General features: G+C 35.2%; 1 protein-coding gene and 1 long non-coding RNA gene across 3 annotated transcripts in view; one reads left to right on the top strand and one right to left on the bottom strand.

The window, feature by feature from the left end:
• The window catches only part of LOC143238554 (uncharacterized), a 45,600-nt gene that overhangs the window by 6,483 nt on the left and 17,680 nt on the right, over positions 1-21,437 (bottom strand). The window lies entirely within an intron of this gene.
• Positions 21,238-21,437, top strand: part of LOC143238553 (follistatin-like) — a 93,643-nt gene continuing 93,443 nt past the window's right edge. For both annotated transcript variants that reach the window (XM_076478899.1, XM_076478898.1), the window contains exon 1: positions 21,238-21,402. In XM_076478899.1, the coding sequence (XP_076335014.1) occupies positions 21,336-21,402 (67 nt within the window). In that variant the 5' untranslated portion in view covers positions 21,238-21,335. The remainder of the gene's footprint in view (positions 21,403-21,437) is intronic.

Genomic DNA, 21,437 nt, shown 5'->3' with positions numbered 1-21,437 from the left:
CAAAAATTCCAAAGACAATAGCGACAATAACAAAGGTTTGGTGACAAAAGAAAGCATTGTTTTGATATACTCTGTAGCATATTCATCTCTCCAATTTCCGTACAACAGAGAAGTTAAGATTGTACAAGAGTCACCTGTATCATATATATAGTTTAATATAATGTATATTTAATGTACATGCATCAAAATGTTCATGTTTTATTAATTTTATTTTTACATATTGTGGTCATTAAAAATAAAACTTTCTAGTCTACTCGACATCTGTGATAGAAAGTGTTATTAAGAATAATACTTGCAAGTCTACTTAACATTTGTGATAAAAGTGTTAAGAATAATACTTGCAAGTCTACTTAACATTTGTGATAAAAAGTGTTATTAACAACAATACTTTCTAGTCTACTCGACATCTCTGATAAAAAGTGTTAGTAAGAATAATACCTGCTTGTCTACTCGACATCTGTGATAAAAAGTGTTATTCAGAATAAAACTTGCTAGTCTATTCGACATCTCTGATGAAAGTGTTATTATGAATAAAAGAATAAAACTTGCTGATCCACTTTACATTTCTGACAAGAATATTCATCAAGAGTAGGATTTGCTTAACTCTTCAGAGTTACATAAATGTACAGACATACATACCGAAATCCATGATGAGGAGCTCCTCAGTAATAGATTTAGATCATTTTCACTGAGTTATATTCATATAAGTTACAAAGAACTATTGAGGTTAATCGACCTTAATATGAATGATATCTCAGGTTATTGTTCGAACCACTTATTTCATAGTCTCTAGTAGTTATCCAATTACAAAATTCCTTGCTATGTCAAGAATGATTTTGTTTAGTTTTGTCGTTAAAAGGTGTTTTGTTATTAATTCGAGAGACTTGTTAAAAAGTATCGAACTGATTATAGACCTGTAAAAGAAAGCGTTACATTTATATTGGGAAATAATTTAAGAAGTCATAATGTTAGTAAATTTTTCTGAACATTTTTGTCACACTCCTGCCATTTCTACTTGATTAAAAATGTTGACTTGTATGGCAGAAATATAAGAATTTAAATAGAAAAATATAGCAACTTGTAAATGAGTAAATTAACTTGTTGCACACATAACCTTAGATATAATTTAAATAGAAAAATATAGCAACTTGTAAATGAATAAATTAACTTGTTGCACACTTAACCTTAGATATAATTTAAATAGAAAAATATAGCAACTTGTAAATGAGTAAATTAACTTGTTGCACACATAACCTTAGATATTTCATTTTAGTGGATATAGTGTTGGTGATGCTCATAAAATTTGTTGAACTTGTGTGTGTCTTCATAAGGGCTTGTGGATCATTTTGAAAACAGAAATAGACATTCTTCAAAATCATCAAAGTCCAGATGTAATGGTGCCTCTGAACTTTCGGAAGGGTCCGTCAAGGAGAAAAGACCAAATTCAACTCATATCAAAGATAGTTATGTCTGCGTATGGTAGGAACCTGGAAATATTTCCAATGCACAAACTGATGAATCTCAGGAACAAAAGGATAATGGTTATTAATCCAGCCATAGTTTAATAACGATGTGAGAAAAAGCAGGAGATGGTATTAACATATGGAATACTACGAGAAGAAAGAGACTCCATGTTATTGTCACAAGTATGATACACTCACAGAAAATAGCATGTTTTTCAACCATTCTGACTTTCCGCACATTCTCCATATTAGCTTAAGAGAAAGAGGCCTCTTCACATGATTTATAAAGAGTTTAGGATACATCTGTTGCTCTACAATAATTTCAATGAGGATATATGATAGTAAAACGAAATATTTACTGGCCAAGTTAATGTTGTCGAGATATTCTTTGTTTAATCATCTGATATCTTGATAAAATTTTCTCTGTATTTATACAGGTCAAGATCCCTTCAATAGTCATGGTTTAGTTTAGCTCAGAAGTATGTAATTTTGGGGCCTATTTTATTTTTAAAAGAACAGCAAGTACATTGTTTTTGGTCTAGTAAATTTTGAACTTTTATTATTAAACAGAGCTTTGGATAACGATGCAATTCATATAAAAGTAACTGATTGTTTGGAAATATATTTTGTTTCAAAATAGTTCACTAATCACCTTATTACACTAAGTATATAATCTATTACTTGTTTTTTGAACTTATTTTTGAAATATTAGGCACGATTAATTAAGTTGAGATAAGAGTAAATTTATTTCTTTTACTTTAAAAACCAATGATCATTTTACATTGACTGTATTGACAAGGTTTATTTCTGAGAAACAGCTACAGCATTTTTATTGGTTGCAGCCTTTGAACAAGAGTGGAGGTGCTTACTTACTTATAGAGAATTGATGTCTAACAAAATAACTAGCGTTTTTACTCCAAGAAAAAAATGGTTTCATAATCAACTAAACAGTAGTATACAAAATTATTTCTTTAGCAACTACACAGGCCTTCGAACTTGTACTTCTTCAAAGTTGTTTTGGTTGTAAAAACAGATTTTCCATTATTCAGGACCCGACATGGCCAGGCGCTTACGGCACTCGACTCGTAATCTGAGGGTCGCGGGCTCGAGTCCCCGTCACACCAAACATACTCGCCCTTTTCAGTCGTGGAGGCGTTATAATGTTACGGTCAATCCCACTATTCCTTGGTAAAAGAGTAGCCCAAGAGTTGGAAGTGGGTGGTGACGACTAGCTATCTTCCATCCAGTCTTACACTGCTAAATTAGGGACGGCTAGCGCAGATAACCCTCGTGTAGCTTTGCGCGAAATTTAAAACAAACAAACCATTATTCAGTTACGCATATTTTGATGATAATATTCATTTTTTTTCTATCATGCAAGGTTTTTTTTTTTAAATCGGGAAGAAATAAACCCTTACTTAGCACAAATTATTATTTGGTTTACCACAAAGAAACTTTTTTTATTATTACCTTTATTATGTTTGGGTTCTGAAACGATAGATGAAATTCTCACGTCGCGACTGGTCTAGTGAAATCTATAGCCAGTGGTTATCAATATTTTAAACATGACAAAATGTGACCACATTTCAATGAAAATGATTTATTTATGTAAAAGTGCATATGACGTTTGGTGAAAAATGTGTGCGTGATGGAGAAAAACAGGTATTATTTTCGGGTTCAGCGTACAGGAATTAATGCAGCACATGGAAAAAAAATTGAAAACAATAAAACCATCATAGGCCTGTGCTAACTGCATCATGTAACAGCAGTAAAGATAAAGACGTGGGTTTTCCTTACACGAAGACAATTTTAGGTCTATCAAACAAACCGTACAACTAACTGGTTCTCCAGTATCCTCTCTGCACAAACATTCCCTGTTTGTACATGTGTTATGGTTCAGGATATGATTGAAATTCCCTGACTTATCTGCTTTATCTGGGTCAACTAATTCTGGAGTTGGGCAATTTAACAGATATAAGTGATTACCTATGAAAAGCGATTATATCGGTTAATGTCACGTAAACTAAATGATTAATCGAAATTGCGATTACATACATTAATGGTGCTCCCTTCCCCCTTGACATTAATCAAACTGGTTAACTTTTACTGTTTTGTTCAAATGAATTTAAACAAATATAAATAGTTATGATTTTAATTTACATAATATAAATGTGGTTCTTTTAATAAAATAAAATGAAAACAGCTACAAGATAGCTTTGTGATCCGTCTGGTTTAAGAAACATGTTTTTGCTGTTATATATTCTAAACAATGTTCTAATAGAGCAACATGAGTAGGCTTGTTTGTGAAAAATTATGACAGTGTTTGTTGATACAGGTCATGAAGAGATATACAGGGTGTTCCAAAAAATGTATACACACGTCGAATGGTTATTATAACTCACTTAAACTTTCTCTTTTACAGGTGCAACTGATTTGAAGTAATGGCAGAAGCAAGACTAAGATTTGAGAAAAGGAAATTTATCTTAAATTATTACTGGAAGTGTGAGAACGTAGCTGAAGTGTAAAGACGGTCTAGTAGGGAATTTCAAACAGATCCACCGATGCGACTCACCGGTACTCGCATCAGAGATAAGTTTGAAACAAATGGAACTGTTCAAAACGTTCATAAAGGGCGTTCTGGAAGATCGCAGTCGTCCACCGGTCCCATACAAGAGGCAGAGATGTTGGAAAGTCTCCACCGATTTCCAAGAAAATCTGTTTTGCACACAGCCCGTGAGACAGGAATTCCAAAATCGAGCGTCCATCGCATGTTGAAGCGTGTTCATTGGAAAATTTTTATTCCGTCAGATTTGAATTTTGTGAGTGGTATCCGGCAAAATCTGCAGAGGATGCACAGTTTCCAAATAAGATTGTCTGGAGCGATGGCCACATTTAAGTTAAATGGCTCAGTTAATCGCCACAATTGCACCTAAAACATCACGTAAACTTACTAGGGGTTACAGTGTGGTGTGGATTATCAGCGATGGGCGTAATTGGACCATTCCTTTTCGAAAACACAGTCACTGGTCTCGTTTATCATTTGAGACACAGATCACTGCTGTTTTTGTACGATGAATCACTCCATAAAGTGGGGTTGCTTTCACACAACCTGTCTTTTTTGTTCGCAGTTAATAATTTAATGAAGCACTTGCATTTTTACTTGCCTTGACGACTGAGATATATTTAACTTTATATAAGTTTTAACTAGAGCTGTGTGATTACACAAAATAACTGAAAACTGCCGAGAATCAATTAGTATCACGGATAATTTAACTAATGTAACTAACTGACGTTAGTGTTTTATGCTATTTCGATAATCCAAGTAACTGAAATATTGCCATATTTGCTTTCGATTAATTTAAGTAATTGGAGGTTTTCCATTTGAAGCGGTTAATGTCACAACTCACGAAAATAATAATGGTAATTTTTATTACTACAGCTACGCAAGACTGAGCGTAAATCATCCATTAACATTTGTTTTATTTTTTGAATTTCGCGGAAAGCTACATAAGGGCTACCTGCGATAGCCGTCCCTAATTTAGCAGTGTAAGACTAGAGGGAAGGCAGCTAGTCATCATCACCCACCGCCAACTCTTGGGCGGCTCTTTTTTTACCAACGAATAGTGGGATTGACTGTAACATTCTAACGCCCTCACGGCTGGAAGGGCAAGCATGTTTAGTGCGACCGAGATTCGAACCCACGACCCTCAAATTACGAGTCGAACGCCTTAACCCACCCTACCATGTCGGACCATTTGAAAAGGACACTTTCTCTAAATCTTCAGCTACTGTTTTGGTGTGAATGCTATTTAGAAGCTTGCTAAGCATAATATAATTAATTATAGTTGTTATAAGACATCCGTTAGGACTATTATAATAATAGTTGTCATAAGACATCCATTAGGACTATTATAATTATAGTTTTCATAAGACATCCGTTAGGACTATTATAATTATAGTTGTCATAAGACATCTGTTAGGACTGTTATAATTATAGTTGTCATAAGACATCTGTTAGAACTGTTATAATTATAGTTGTCATAAGACATCTGTTAGAACTGTTATAATTATAGTTGTCATAAGACATCTGTTAGAACTATTATATTTTGAAACACTACATTCTTAATCTAACCCCTTGCGGATTTACAACAGTTAAAAGATTTTATTACAATAATAAAAGTTCAATCACATCATATCCAACATACACATTGTGAAAAACGCGTATCGCTCAATCGATATGGTTGTTAAATTTCACGCTTTTGCTTCGTAAAGATTTTTGTTCATGCTTATGAGAAGCGATTGTTTCAAGTGTATTAGGTTTAATTTCAAGTAAGTAGAACTAAAGAATGATAAAATCTGAAGCCTACAAGTCAAAAAAGATAAAGAAATAGCCGCCATCTTGTTATTTGGACTCACAAAAGGACAAAGTAATATTGAGATAGAAAAAACAACAAAGAGTTGCTATCCATACATATAAGAGTTATTTGAAATTCAGGTATCGAGATGTCTTGGTTAATAATTAAAATTCTGAGTAACTTAGTACAAGAGATGTATCTGTATTTATCAACATGATTTATTATACTTATACTATAGTAAATATGCCCTTCCGTCTCAGTAGCAATTCTGAGTGTTTTTAGCGCAAAAAATTAGGATTAACCTTTGGTTGGCAGAGTTCAGACAGCCCATTGCATTGTGTAACTTTATAGTTCGAGTAAAAAAAAAAAAATTTGTAATTGTTTGTAATTAAGCACAAAGCTACACAATGGACTATCTGCGCTCTGCTCATCATGGGTATCGAAACCTGATTTTTACCGGTGTGAGTCCACAGATATAGCGCTGTGCCACTAGAGGATTATAATAAGGGTGAGCAAGTTGATTTGCGTCGTAATCGTAAAATTGGTATGTCGTGAATGTCCAAACTTACGTAAAGAAAGAAAACTCATGCTGACATTAAGGTAGCTTACGTATTCATAATACGCATATTAAGGTCTTACTTTTAAAAGAGGAGAAATGCTGTACAGTGTTATTTGTTCTTGTAAGTTGTATATGGTATATCCTGGTGTTTAGAGCACTCCATTCGCAATCTGCAGATCATGAGTTCGAAACCCTTCACCGTTTATGCTTGTCATTTTATTCGTTAGAGTGCTATAATTGGTCGCTCAATTCCACTTTTCTTTTGTAAAATAATAGCTGAAGACTTGGCGGCGAGTGATGTTGACTAGCTACCCCTCCTGCATTTAATGTATACATAAAAATTTGTTGTTGGTGGGTGAATTCTCTCGATGGGTCAGCGGTAAGTTCGTGGCCTTCTATTGTTAAAATTCAGGGTTCGAGAATTGGTATCCCATTGTTTAGTAAATTAACCTCATTGTAGGTGTAATAATCCCAAATGCTAAAAATCTTTAAAACTCTTGATTCAACAAAACATACTAATGAAATTTACATGATGGGAATACTTAAGTATAGTCGTAATAGATACATAAACTATTTGTTATTCGTTTGATAATAAAGTGAATATAATAATTTTATTAATTATGAAAATATGTGAGATTTCATAAAATAATCAAGCCAGTGCTTGTTAATAGGGAAGATATCAGATTCTTATATTTAACAAAATATACAAAATCTAATGCTTAACCTCCATGAGTAATTCGATAACTATAAGTACATTGCAACATAAATTGGGCTAAGTAGTTGGGCATTCGACTCGTAATATGAGAGTTGGGCATTCGAATCCTTGTCCCACCAAACATGCTAAATTAGGGACGGTTACCATAGATAACCCTCGTGAATTAGAGACAGTTAGCACAGATAACTCTCGTGTAGTTTTGCATGAAATTCAAAACAAACAAACCACATGAATTGTAGGTGATATATTACACTAATATCCATTACATTTGTGGTTTAAGTTGTTATTTTTTCTCTGTGTCTGTAGAATTAAAAATAAAATAGTTTTTTCTCCAAGTAATCACCTAATATAGGCGTGTTATGCAATTTACTTGCATTGTTTCTCTTTTACACGATTCCCCTCGGTGGACTCAGCAGATTGCTCAATGTGGCTTTGCTATAAGAAAACACACACACTCTTTTTACGTGAAGTCAAGTTAGTGCTGCTCTAACCTTGGTTTTTGTGTTATTTTTGCTGAGAACTATTTGCATTGCATGATTTTATTTGACCTTGGGCTGTTTCGTGTTTTTCTGGTTAAGTTTTCTGTTTGCACACAAATGGTTAATGCTGTTAATGGCGATGAACGAAAACGGGCGTTGTTTAATCGCAGCTGTATTATGTATAACAAACAAAACTACCAATAGAAGTGGCTACTAGAAACAGGTGTTCTTCCGGTTTCTAGAAGCTTACAGCCATGTCACTGTAGGTTACTTTGGTTTACTGTGTTGTTGCTGAAGGCTTTGGGTCACCATTCTATAACTTTCGTGCATAGGCAGAGCTTGTCGGTGGTGTCAAGTACAAAGTACAGTTACGCCCTCTTTTTTTTGTTTTGTTATCTTGGCGGCATGCAGGCTTATCCCGTGTAATTATACGCCGATTAAAACGTGTCTGCATACCTAGCAACGAGTAACTGACAGATTTCTCACGAAACTCGTTTTGTGAATAGTTATTTGTTCTTCAGAACTTGGAAACATTCTCAGAAGACGCTGAACATCCATTGCTTGTTAAAGTACCTTAACAACAAACACAGTCTTGCAATGAAAATAGAAGCCTGTGTATAGCTGACATTCGACTATTCATCAGAGTGAAGTAAGACTTGCTGTACTATTGACATCTCCTTAGTCTCTAGAAACACCTCTTCCTTACAGTTCACCACTTTCGTTGTCTCTCACTTTTAATGACATTTTGAATTTCATGGATTTTATTGTAAACTAAAAATGTGCTTTATGGTTAGTTATTTTCCCCTTTTGCATGTTTTATTCTCACTAATCAAGTGTTTCGTAAAGATGTAGTCAGGAGTATAACATTTGTCGCTACGAGAACGAAGTTTCTAAAGACAGTACCGACAGAAGTAGTCCCGCTCGTAACGAAAGCAATTCTTGCTTCACTCAAGTAAACTATGCGCGCTAGCTACTAAAGAAGAAAACATACTTGCACTTACCGAGAATACTTGCGTACCAATCAGTAACTTCTGACCTTCACGCAATCTGAAAACAAATAGCGACAAAAAAACAGCTCTTACAGTGATCAAAAGTAGTTTGAAAAGAGAATTTAACACTGAAAACGTTCCTTGGAAGACAGGGGAGTCATGAACATTCTACAAACAAACCTTTCAACTTAGATGACCACCGCTTGACCATTAGTACTGTATGTGCAGTTATTTTCGCCGAAGTGCTAATGTTTTTTGGAATTTCTTCAAAATAAAATTGCACGTTTTCCTCAGTTTATACTTATTTACATTAAAATGATTTGTATTGTTCTTAGTAAACCTATGAAAATACCAAAGCTCGACCAATATAATCTGCTCCTCCCCCCAGTGGTACAGAGGTGTGTCTTTGGACTTACAACGTTAGAAACAAGGCTTCAGTACCCATAATGGGCAGAGCACAGACAGCTTCGTGATTAACTTCAGACAACCTAACAATAAAAGGATTTTCGGAATCTCGCTGTTTAACATGTTGTTGTTTAGGTTTTAACAAAATATTACATTTGTTTAAACTTGTATTTTTAACTTATAGCAAAAAATATTCATTTTTACTTCAGAAAATAATGTAAACGTGATAAAAACAAAGAGGAACTACCACAAGAGGACACTTCAAAGTTGCTAAAATAGTTTTATCCCTGGCTTAATTATAATAAAAATGGCATTGTTAACATTATAATTGCATTATTTTTAAAGCATTTATATGATATTATGTACATAAACAGCGTCGTTGTTTTCACTGCATCCATTTTTTTGTTTTTAAAAACAAAACAGATTCCTCAGAATGTTATGGGCTAAAAATTCATTAGTAATCATTAGTAACAGTCCCAAACTCTCTTTGTTAACCTGAAGATGACCTAAGAAGGTCGAACCGTTGTCCTGTACTTTATTTCAATTAAAGCTTTATTGCCCATACCAGCCGTCTTGAGAATACATTTTTACTTCAAGTGGGTTTCTCGTTATCACGGAGTTAACAAAAGATTGTACATTTTGAAATTCATGAAAGAACCACATATATAGAGATGCCAACTATTTCAAACGACTGAGCGTAATGATTGTAGACAGAGCCCGTACAGATATCGTACAACCACCACTGGAGTCATCCAGGTCTGTGGATCCATCTGTGGCTAAACTGTAAACACTGTTAGTAAGTGTGCTTGAAATCATTTTGTCATCTTCACAACCCAACATTTGTACAATGGCTGTAGTTTTGGTTCTAGCACAGCCATATTTTTTCGCTATATCAGAGTCTGGGAACATTTTTCTGAATAGATGTCTTGCATGATCGGCTACAGTTAGGGGTAAATTATGAGCAATGACGAATTGCGTGCACATCACTTCTGCATTTATGGTTTCATATTCTAATTCTTACTCATAAATGTCGTTATCTGTATCGTTTTTGTCTTCGCCTCAGCCTTTTGTTGGTGAGATGCCGATTTTGTATGTCTGAAACAATTGTTTATTCCGCCATGCGACACAGAAAAATCGATGTGACAAACTGTACAAAATGCATGACTGTCACTGATGTTTTATGCAATGACCGGATATTTTGCACTATACTCTTTCCTAAATTTTTGATTCACAGTTTTAGTCCTTTTAAATTTGCCAGAAACAAGACAATCTGGTGAACGAGGCCTCTTTTTTTTTTCCATTCTGTGAACGTTCGCATTGATGTTTCTATGCCGCTTATAAATCGAGAAATGCCCATCTACGCGAGCGCTGTTTGGCTTACAAGCACTGATGACGTAACTATGGGTTCCCCCACGTACCCACTATGGAGAAGCACCGCACTCAATCTATTGGTAGACGTCGGAGAGATAAAAATATTTTTTATTATTTCAAGCACAAACATGATTATCGCAAGAAGCCATTTGGACTATGTCTTTTATTTATTATCAAAATGTATTTGTATCTCACTAGAAATTTTCTTTTCACCCCTTTCAAGCCCTGGAAGAACAGTTTATCACTTTATTGTACAGACCTATATAATATATAATAATTTGGAAGTTGCAACAAGGCGTAATATTAGTCTGTATGAGCGTATAGTCGTAATGTATACGAGGGCTGTTCAAAAAATACGCGGACTGACGTCATAAAACAAAATGTACTTTATTTAGAAGTTACAGGTCTGGAACCCCTTCAAAGTACTCTCCTCCCCAACGCACACACTTATCCCAACGGTGTTTCCACTTGTTGAAACAGTCCTGTTACGCTTCGTTTGTAATGTCCTCCAGCTCCTTCGTCGCATTTGCCTTAATCTCGGGAATTGTCTCAAATATTCTTCCTTTCAAGGGTCCTTTGAGTTTGGGGAACAAGAAAAAATTGCAAGGAACAAGGTCAGGTGAGTAGGGGGGTGGGGAAGAACAGTGATCGAGTGTTTGGCCAAAAACTTACGAGTTCTGAGGCACAAATTTCGCAGCAACGCGGTGCATCTGATATCCCACACTTTTCAGCAAGCTCCCTGACAGTCAGGCGTCGATTTGCCTGCACCAAGGTGTTGATTTTGTCGACGTGTGGGTCGTCAGTTGACGTGGAAGGACGTCCAGGACGCTCATCATCTTCAATGGACTGTCGACCATTCTTAAAACGTTCATGCCACTTGAAACACGCCGTACGCTTCATAGCAACATCACCGTAAGCCGTGTTAAGCATAGCAAAGTTTCAGTCGCAGATTTTCCAAGTTTAACACAAAATTTCACAGCAAGTCGTTGCTCCTTCAGGTCATTCATTCTGAAATCCGCCAAACGAAAAAATCGAACTTCACTTGAAACCGCGTAGCAAATACACAAATGAAGATATCTGCAATCGAGAAATGGCGTCGTAATCAGCTGATCTGTGCAAACCTAGCGACACCAAGCGGATTCCCCTGGAACCAACTGTAGCCGCGCAATTCAAACAGTCCGCGTATTTTTTGAACAGACCTCGTACACCAAAATCGTAATGATTACGTTCAAATCGTAATGGTTGGCATCTCTGCATGTATTACTTTCAAAATATGATTTGGGATATCTTCGAGAAACAGGAAGACAAATTATAATAAGCTTAAAAAGTTAGTTATTAAAATTATATTTATAGCAAAAAAGTTAACCCTTCTTTCAAATAAAGAAAGCCGTGGGGGCGTTATAATGTGACGGTCAATCCCAATATTCTTTGGTAAAAGAGTAGCCAAAGAGTTGGCGGTGGGTGGTGATGACTAGTTGCCTTCCCTCTAGTCTTACACTGCTAAATTAGGGACGGCTTGCGCAAATAGCCCTCGTGTAGCTTTGCGCGAAATTCAAAAACAAATCAAATAAATAAAATAATCAATGGGAGTATTTGTTTTATTTAGAAAATATAATAAATCACGTGTTTTTCCATCCCACGGGTGTGGAAAGAAACAAAGAAACTCGAAAACATTCATTTACATCACAATACATGCACTTTACTGATTCTAAATTTAAGACCCTTCGCAGAAAATTTAATCATACAGCTGATGGGGAGACCAGTTAAACACAAAAATAATGCATAAAGGTATAACACAAATCAACACATGTACATACGTCATATGCATGGAAATAAGCAGTAATATTCTCATCAAAATGACCGAGTCTGATTTGTTCGTTTTTTTTTAAATTTCGCCCAAACTTATTCGAGGGCTATCTGCACTAGCCGTTCCTAATTTAGCAGTGTAAGACTAGAGGGAAGGCAGCTAGTCATTACCCCTCCCCCGCCAACTTTTGGGCTACTCTTTTACCAATGAATAGTGAGATTGACCGTCACATTATAACGCCCTTAAGGCTTTATTTATTTGAAAGAAGAGTTATCTTTTTCTGCTATAAATATAATTGCAATAACTAACTTTTTAAGCTTATTATATTTTGTCTTCCTGTTTCTTGAAGATATCTCGAATCATATTTTGAAAGTAATATATGTGGTTCTTCCATGAATTTCGGATTACGAGTCGCGTGCCTTAACCACCTGGTCATGCTGGGCCGAATCGACCGAATCTGAATGCATAAAACTATGAGGGTACGGAGATTTGCTTATCCTTGTGCACACAACCCCTGTGATTCTTCAATATATACAATAATTGCTGACACATTTCCAAAATGAATAATAAAAGAAATACTGTTTATTTTCTGTTATTGTTATCTGATCAGTAATAAAAAATATATGCGATATGATTGGTATATTCGGACTTTATATCAAAAATTACTTAACCTCTCTCGTTGCTTGTAGCTTAACTCAATTTTAATGTATTTATCTCATACAGTACTTCTGTGGTTGAGTGGTTTAACTAGTTTTTGTATTCCTTACGCCCTCTATCGAAATAATTGCCCCTTTTTATATTTCTATCCCGTTTACTGCTATGTCAGTAATAGTATCATTTTTCTAAGAACAATTTTCTCTTTGGTCTAATTGATCATTCGCTTACTACCACAATAAGACCAGACGGACGTTTCAAGGTTGTTTAGTTTGGGTAGGTGAGGGGAACACCTAACTCGCATACCAACACTTCCCGTCGTTTATTACAAATAATAAAAAATAAAAAACTCTTTAAGAATAAAACAGACACTTATCATAAGAATAAAAATATCATTTCCTGGTCATCCAGAATGTTGGCGAGAATTATTTAATTTCATTTTCTAAAGTGTGTATTTACTTTGTAACGTTTTAATCAACAATAAGTACTTGAACATATAATGTTTGATAAGTTTTCTGTGTGTCTTCTACCGAGCAACAGTTTCCTTTCCACATGCACTAATATACATATATATATATATATACATACAACGTCTATACTTCACAGGAGTAGGTATGAAAATATTCTATAAAGCACTGCCAACGTCAATATAAGGACACGAATGGTTTTAAATGCGCTCTCGTAAGTAGCAACAGTTGCCGTTTTGCAATACAAACTTAAGTTCACGTAAATAAAGATTAAAGTATGCTACAAGGCCTTTACAATATTGATGTATCCTGTTTTTTTATGTTTCGGTACTTTGCGTATTCTGACGTGACGATTTAAATACATGATGAAAGAAATTTCCATTCCATGTTAAGATACAAATCAAAAGGTGTAATTAAAACCTGAGTAAAACAAAAAAACAAACAAACAAACACGATACAATACAAAGAAGAAATCCTCCAAGTCGAATAAGCATTTCTAAATTAATAGTTTATATTAGAACGAGATTCAGGCTTAGTTGTTTAACGTGTTTGAGCTATGAATCCGAAAGTTGTTAGCGCGTTTCATGTCGCCGCAGAAATACGTTCCTCATTTTGAGGCTGTAGATATGTACAAGGATAACAGTCAAATCTCACTATTCGGTCAAATAATAACCACCCAAAAGCTGATGGTGAGTGCTGTTGACCAGCTGTCCATCGTTTCTAAGAGGAAGAAGGTTATGACAGATGACCCCCTGACAATTTTGCAGAGAAAAAACAGAGTATTATGAAGTTAATGCAGACATGAGTTCTTAACGTGTATTAGTCCGCCAACTGAAATATGATTTAACTCTGTTGAGAGGTACATCTTTTTTTGTTTTTAACAGAGTTTGTTACATCAGTATATTGCACAAATATTTCGGTCGACATAAGACACTTAGGTTAATTCCAGTAACTATAGGAAAAGTACTTATAAAGAAAAGGCTCCCAGTGGCCTAGCGGCATGTCTGCGGACTTACAACGCTAGAAATCAAGTTTCGATACCTGTGGTGGTCACAACACAGGTAGCCTATTGTGTATTCTTGCGCTTAACTATAGCCAAATATAAAAAAGAAGTAAATAAAAAATGTGTTTCACCATGTTATATTTTACAATTTGTATTTCATATTTATATTTTAATTTTTCCGATATACCTGCAAGGTTATATTTAACCACCCGACCTTTACTGTTAGTACCTTCGTAGATGATGATTTTTTTTGTTTTGTTTGGTATTTTAACATGCACTGAAGATTAACATAGGTTCTCATCCTAATGTTGATGTGGCATCACACGCTCTCACGTCTGCTACCATTTATTTGTTTAATTTATCATATTCTCTACTAGGTGGGAAAGACGAGTACTAATTTTAGGACTAATTCTCTACTTAACAATTATTCGCTTTCTAAGATGTAGTTTAGATATATATGTAAGGCGTGCGACTCGTAATCCGACGGTCGCGGGTTCGCGCCTGCGTCGCGACAAACATGCTCGCCCTCCCAGCCGTGGGGGCGTTATAATGTTACGATCAATCCCACTATTCGTTGGTAAAAGAGTAGCCCAAGAGTTGGCGGTGGGTGGTGATGACTAGCTGCCTTCCCTCTAGTCTTACATTGCTAAATTAGGGACGGCTAGCACAGATAGCCCTCGAGTAGCTTTGTGCGAAATTCCAAAACAAACAAACAAACAGATATATATGTAATCTTGTAGTAGTAAGATCAAAAAAGAACAATGAGTTAAAATTTACAAGAATTTCAACGTTAGCCTATTGGCACTTCTTTCTGACATATTTTGATACTCGTAAAATAATTTTTTTGTTTTTTTTTTAATTTCGCGCAAAGCTACACGAGAGTTATTTGCGCTAGCCGTCCCTAACTTTGCAGTGTAAGACTAGAGGGAAGGCAGTTTGTCATCACCACCCACCGCCAACTCTTAGGCTACTCTTTTACCAACGAACAGTGGGATTGACCGTAACGTGATAACGTTCCTACGGCTGAAAGGGCGAACATATTTGGTGAGACGGGGCTTCGAATTACGAGTCGAGTGCCTTAACCACTTGGTCATGCCGGGTCAAGACAAATATTAAAGCTAAATGCTGCGAAATAATGAGTGTGGCCTAATTAAAATGTATCTGAATGGCGAGAAAGTTCCGACACAGAGCATTATAACATTATACATATATTTATAAACTAGAAAATGAGAAATCTAAAAGTTAAGTACTAAAGTCCAAAAGAAACCGTCTTTACTCTTAAAAAACTAATAATGAAATACTTTATTTGAGTCAATGTTTCGCCACTGCGGCTTCATCACGCTAATGCTTCTTTTAACAGTACAAGAAATGGTTCAACTAGCCCTGATGAAGCCGCAGTGACAGAAGTGAAAATTATCCTTATTATCAGGATTGAAAAGTGTCATTTGTTTTGTTTGTTTTTTACTTTATTACCAAAATGCCCAAGTCTCTCCATTATGCCCTAACAATTCTGAAAAAAACAACAACAATAAAGTGAGGTAGAATAAACAAGACCTTATAAAGGTTGGTTTTGTTTGTTTTGGACTTCGCGTAAAGCTATACGAGGGCTATCTGTGCTAACCGTCCTTAATTTAGCACTAAAAGACTAGAGGGAAGGGAGCTAGTCATCGCCACCCTCCGTCAAACATTAGGCTTCTCTTTTATCAACAAAATGTGGATTGAATACTCACTACAACGCTCCCACGGCTGAAAGGTGTTTCGTGGAATATGGATCCCAACATGCAAATATCAGATCGCGAGTTAAGCAGGTGGTTATGTCGGGCCTTTAAAGTATTTTTTCAATAAGACGCGATATACTATTGTTTTGTGAAACTAGCTGTAGTGAATATGTAAGTGAAGGATCCTAACTGTCAGTGCTAGCTGTGGTAGTCTCTAATATAACTGTTAGTTGGTAGCTTCGATAAGACTGAAACAAATTTTTATGTGCCAGATAATATACGAATCCATCGTTAACAGATTTTCAAAAACTGTATGTTTCGTATAAAATTGTTCCCCGGTGGGGTATCGGTAAGTATGAAGATATACAACGCTAAAATAAGGCATTCGATTCCCCTCGGTGGACAAAACAGATTACTCGCTGTGGCTGTAATATAAAAAAATAAAAACAACAAAACACACATCTAAAGATTAAATATAATTTTGAAAATTATAGACTAAACTATGTATATGAAATCGGTTAGTTCTGTCCAATAATTCCTTTCACTTACAGTTAACAGTTGTTTTTGTTAACCTGAATAGTTAATTTGTTATACGGTTAACAGTTAGTTTTGTTAACCTGAGTAGTTAATAAGTTAAGTGGTTAACAGTTGGTTTTGTTAACCTGAGTAGTTAATAAGTTACTCTACCTCTATCACTGTTCTATTTGCTTGTAAATTTGGTCAAAATATTCAATGGTTTTGATTTTTAATTGCTTTGGTCAGGGTTTCTAGTTACTTAAGTTCTCTAGACTAATTAATGAAGCCCTACAACTATTTATTGCTATCAGACTAGTTAGTAAAGTCATCCATTTACTTTTGTCAATCAGACCAGTTAATGAATACCTACAACTAAATATTTCTATCAGACTAATTAGTGAAGTCCTTTAGCTAATTTTGTTTATCAGACCAATTAATAAAGCCCTAAAGTTAATTATTGCATTTAGAGCAGTTACTGGAGCCATCCAGTTAATTCTGTTCACAAAATCAGTTACTATATTGTGAATCGCTCACATTTATTGCATAACCAGTTAGTAAATCTGTTCGGTTGATTTAATTAATCGTCCCAGTTTAAAAGGTTTCACTGAACTTGTTAACCAGTTTATTTCTTTAAAGTTTTGAACTTATTCTCATTGTCAGAGATTAACTCAAAATCGAGCTAATGCGCTCATCTCAAGATCTCTACTTGTTTTGTTTATCTAGATAATCGCTCAAAACTGAGCTGGTTCTCTTTATCACATCGGCGAGGAAAGTCTACAGCTAAATCTAAGGGTTGGAATTTTCTAGAAAATATGGCTGTTAAGATTTACAGAAAGTTCTTACTAGTGTTTGAAGTAGAAAGCTGACTGGCCATGAGTATTAAAAAAGTTCGAAACATGATGAAGAAAACGGTAAGAGGCTTACAGTTGTTAAAAGATTCGTCAAGTATTAACTACTGTACAACACCAGAATCTTCCTGATATTAAAGAAGAGAATGCAACAACCTGATGAAATATAGGAAAGAAAGTTACTCTATGATTGGCCATAGATTAACGATGGATTTTGAACAAAACTTTCAAAAAATATAGTTAAAAGAGCAAATGTTCTGTCTTAATCAGTGGTAAAAATGATTTAATTTCTACCCGTGGAATCACTTTATCTCAAAAGACCTACACAAGGACAAGTATTCAAGAGGAAGAGGACATCCCCCAAAGAACATTTGATGTCATACTTATCACGTTCACGGACGTATGTTTATTTGTTTCTACAGTCTTCAACAAGTTTATTTGGTCGTGTTATCCGGATGATTTTGTTCTCTATTTTCCTTTGGTCAAGAATTTGCCCAATATCTCATCTAATTAATGTATCCAGCTGATTCTATTAAGTCTGTCGACCAAGGAATTAGGATTAATGCCTTTTACAAGTGTGGGTTTAACTAATATATTTCTTTGTTTTGTTTTCGAATTTCCCCAGGAAATGGTGATATTATGAAACTGAGCAAGATTTTAATTACAAATAACCGTTAAACATTTTTAAAAGTACACAAATTACTGGTAATTGTTGATGAAATAAATTTTGCCCATAAAAAAAAAGGAATCTGTTTGATAACTCATTTTAGAAAGGATCTTCTAGGCTCTTAAACTATGAAAAAAAAACTATTGTATAAAATTAATTATTATTTCAACTTCGAGCAACTGAAGCTGGCAGTTTACTGAAAAAAAAAAAGAAGATATGTCTTCTGATAATTATTATCAAAAACAGGTTGTTATCCTTTGTAATGTAATTCAAATATTAACAAATGAAAATCGATTTCGATTTGGTAATATATTCAGTATTTGTTTTTAAGAAGAAAAGAATGAACTGGGGAGATTACTGTGTTTGTCTTGTATTAAACACAGTAGTTGTTGTAGTAGGAATTAGACCGATGCACAATACATGTATTACAAACTGTTTACCATAATACATCTTTAACAACCTAATAATTAATTTTCAAAAATATTTGAGAGACTTCCTAAGGTGATAAACACACAACATTCAAAATTATAACTCATTAAGTTACTTGCAAAAGTCAAAATAACAGATATGAAACATTCACAAAACTACAAATTTCTCGCTCTCATTGACTGATTGACATTAATGAGCATTTCTAGCTGTTTAACATACAGACTTACCATGGTTACAATTTCACCAAATAGAAGAATATAACGGAGACCACGTTGTAATGCTAGTGTGAAGTAGTTAATAAATTGTTTAAATTTATCATATGTACATAAATCATACTATATTACTGAAATAGTTATTACCGAAAAATGTTGTGGAATTTAAATGTCTCCTAGCCAGTGAGGGCCTGGCATGGCCAAGTGGTTAGGGCGCTCCACTCTCAATCTGAGGTTTGCAAATTCGAATCCCCTCCCACAAATATTCTTGCCCTCTCAAGTGTGTGGGCGTTGTTATTTTACTATTAATCTCACTGTTCGTTGGTAAAAGAGTAGCCCAAGAATTAGCGATGGGTGGTGATGACTAACAGCCTTCCCTCTAGTCTTTCACTGCTAAATTAGGGAAGGTTAGCGCAGATAACGCTCGTGTTGCTTTGTACGAAATTCAAAACAAACTAAATCTAGCCAGTGGCTGCTTTCTGGAGATTGGCTATGACGTTGATTCACAATTTGCGTCCTTTCTCTGATTTTTTTTTTTTTTTAATATTAGTGATAATTGAACAAGTTTGCTGGAATATTTGAAAGTTTTTAAAATCTGTTTCTTATCTGACTACGAACATTGGACAATGGTTTCTAAAGTTAGTTTATTAACATATTTCCTAGAGATTATGTCCGACAATGATTATTATTTGTAGAAATTACTCGGAATTTGTTTCTTCAGAAAGGAAGCAATTGATTTCTCTGTAATTTATGCTACAGCAAACATCAGATAAATTTACATCTTTGTATTTCTTTGTAATGAGCAGAGTTTTTATTTATAACTAATTTCATTAAATTTTACTGACAAAAATGTTTATAACAAGATTTTGACATCTTTATAACTGGATTTTTACATCTTTCATTAAAGTAAGTGAAGGTTATGTTACAACCCTGTTGCGCGTGTTTGTGTCTCTGTCAGGAAAATTTCTCAAAAACGACTGAATGGATTTGAAAAAATTGTTTGTTTCTTTGCTTTTTTGAATTTCGCGCAAAGTTACGCTAGCCGTCACTAATTTTGCAGAGTAAGACGAGAGGTAAGGCAGCTAGTCGTCACCACACACCGCCAGCTCTTGGGCTACTCTTTTACCAACGAATAGTGGGATTGACAGTGACATTATAACGTCCTCACGGCTGAAATGTCGAGCATGTTTGGTGTGACGGGGATTCGAACCCGCGACCCTCGAATTACGAGTCGAACGCCTTAACCCACCTGGCCATGCCGGGCCAATTTGAAAGAAAGTTAGTTTACATTTGAATTTTGGCCCAACTTATAAGTGATTAGTGTTTGGAGGGTCAAGGTTATAGCAAGGTCACAAAATAAAGAAACTCTAACATAGTGACCAATTTTTCACACTATTTTTGCTCTATAACTCAGTCAAAAATTATTAGATTTGGAAGAAACTCAGTAGACATGTGTATAATATAATTCTTCATCGTCCTGTTCGCCCTTTCAGTCGTTAGGGCGTTATAATGTGACGGTCAATCCCACTATTCGTTGGTAAAAGAGTATCCCAAGAGTTGGCTGTGGGTAGTGATAACTAGGTGCCTTCTCTCTAGTGTTACACTGCTACATTAGGGATGGTAGCGCAGATAGCCCTCGTGTTGCTTTGCGCAAAATTAAAAAAACAAACAAACAAACAAACATCTTCATCTTCCTGCTCTCTAGTTTTAATTGTAATTATTATAGGCCTAATGTGTGAACAAACTAAGTCATAAATTTATAACAAACCTAAATTGTCAAAGGTTGTCGTTCCTTTTCGTTTTTATTTGTAAAACTACTATAAATATCGTTAACGCATGTTAAGTAACATAAGTACCTCTTTCTTCAATTTTATATAGGACTTTCTTTAGTAAGGTGTGTGTTATTTATAAGTTGTTGTACTTCAGTCTAAATCTTTTATTTGTAGTACTACCATAAACATCGTTAACACATGTTAACTAACATAAGTACTTCTCGTCAATTTTATATAGGACTGTCTACAGCAAGGTGTGTGTTATTTATAAGTTGTTTCACTTCAGTCTATTTTTAATGAGAAGTTTCCAATAATTAAAACCGTGTAATGGGACAAACGTTCTTGAACCATGCAGGTTATGCTGTTCTTGGATGGGATTCAGATAGATCTTATGACATAAACTTGGACACTTGTCAAACGTTTGATAACATTCACTGGCGTGTACGGATATTTTATGACAACTGTTTTCAGTAAGGGTTCACCGAGTACGCGTTGCGATGTTATAGCTCCTGGATTGAACTCAGAGTTTCGAAATCCACTAGCTGATTGATAGTAGAGTCTTTCGTCTTGAGGTAACCTCAGAACTAACTTAGCAATAAAGTCGACAGTTTTAGCTCTCAAACTAGGAGCCAATAGTGTGTTTGCATTTCACTTTGGAAACCCTGTCAATGTCACGTTCTTAGTTGTGCCGGTGAATGGTGAGTGAATGAATGGGCGTAGCCTCCCAGGCCACACCTCCAGGAATCACGTGCTTCCTTCAGTCTGCTACTTTACAACCGTGTTGTTATTTTCATCCCTGGCCAGTTAAGATAGCGGCGGTGCTCGCCAAATCCAGAAGCTTCAAAGTGCGGCCAGTATTCGCAGTGTGCAGTGAAGCTTTCGCCCTTGTTCCAGCTTCTGAGAGCCATGTATATTGGAACTATCCTTTTTGCGTCAGTCTCAACGATGTGGCTAAGCTGTACATTAGCAGCAGGTAAGTAGTGGCTTCTAAGTAGGTTCAACTATATC

Source organism: Tachypleus tridentatus, chromosome 13 (assembly GCF_004210375.1).
Source record: "Tachypleus tridentatus isolate NWPU-2018 chromosome 13, ASM421037v1, whole genome shotgun sequence".
NCBI classification, from domain to species: domain Eukaryota; kingdom Metazoa; phylum Arthropoda; class Merostomata; order Xiphosura; family Limulidae; genus Tachypleus; species Tachypleus tridentatus.
The sequence above is the reverse complement of the archived record's forward strand: the minus strand, read 5'-3'. Positions and strand labels throughout refer to the sequence as shown.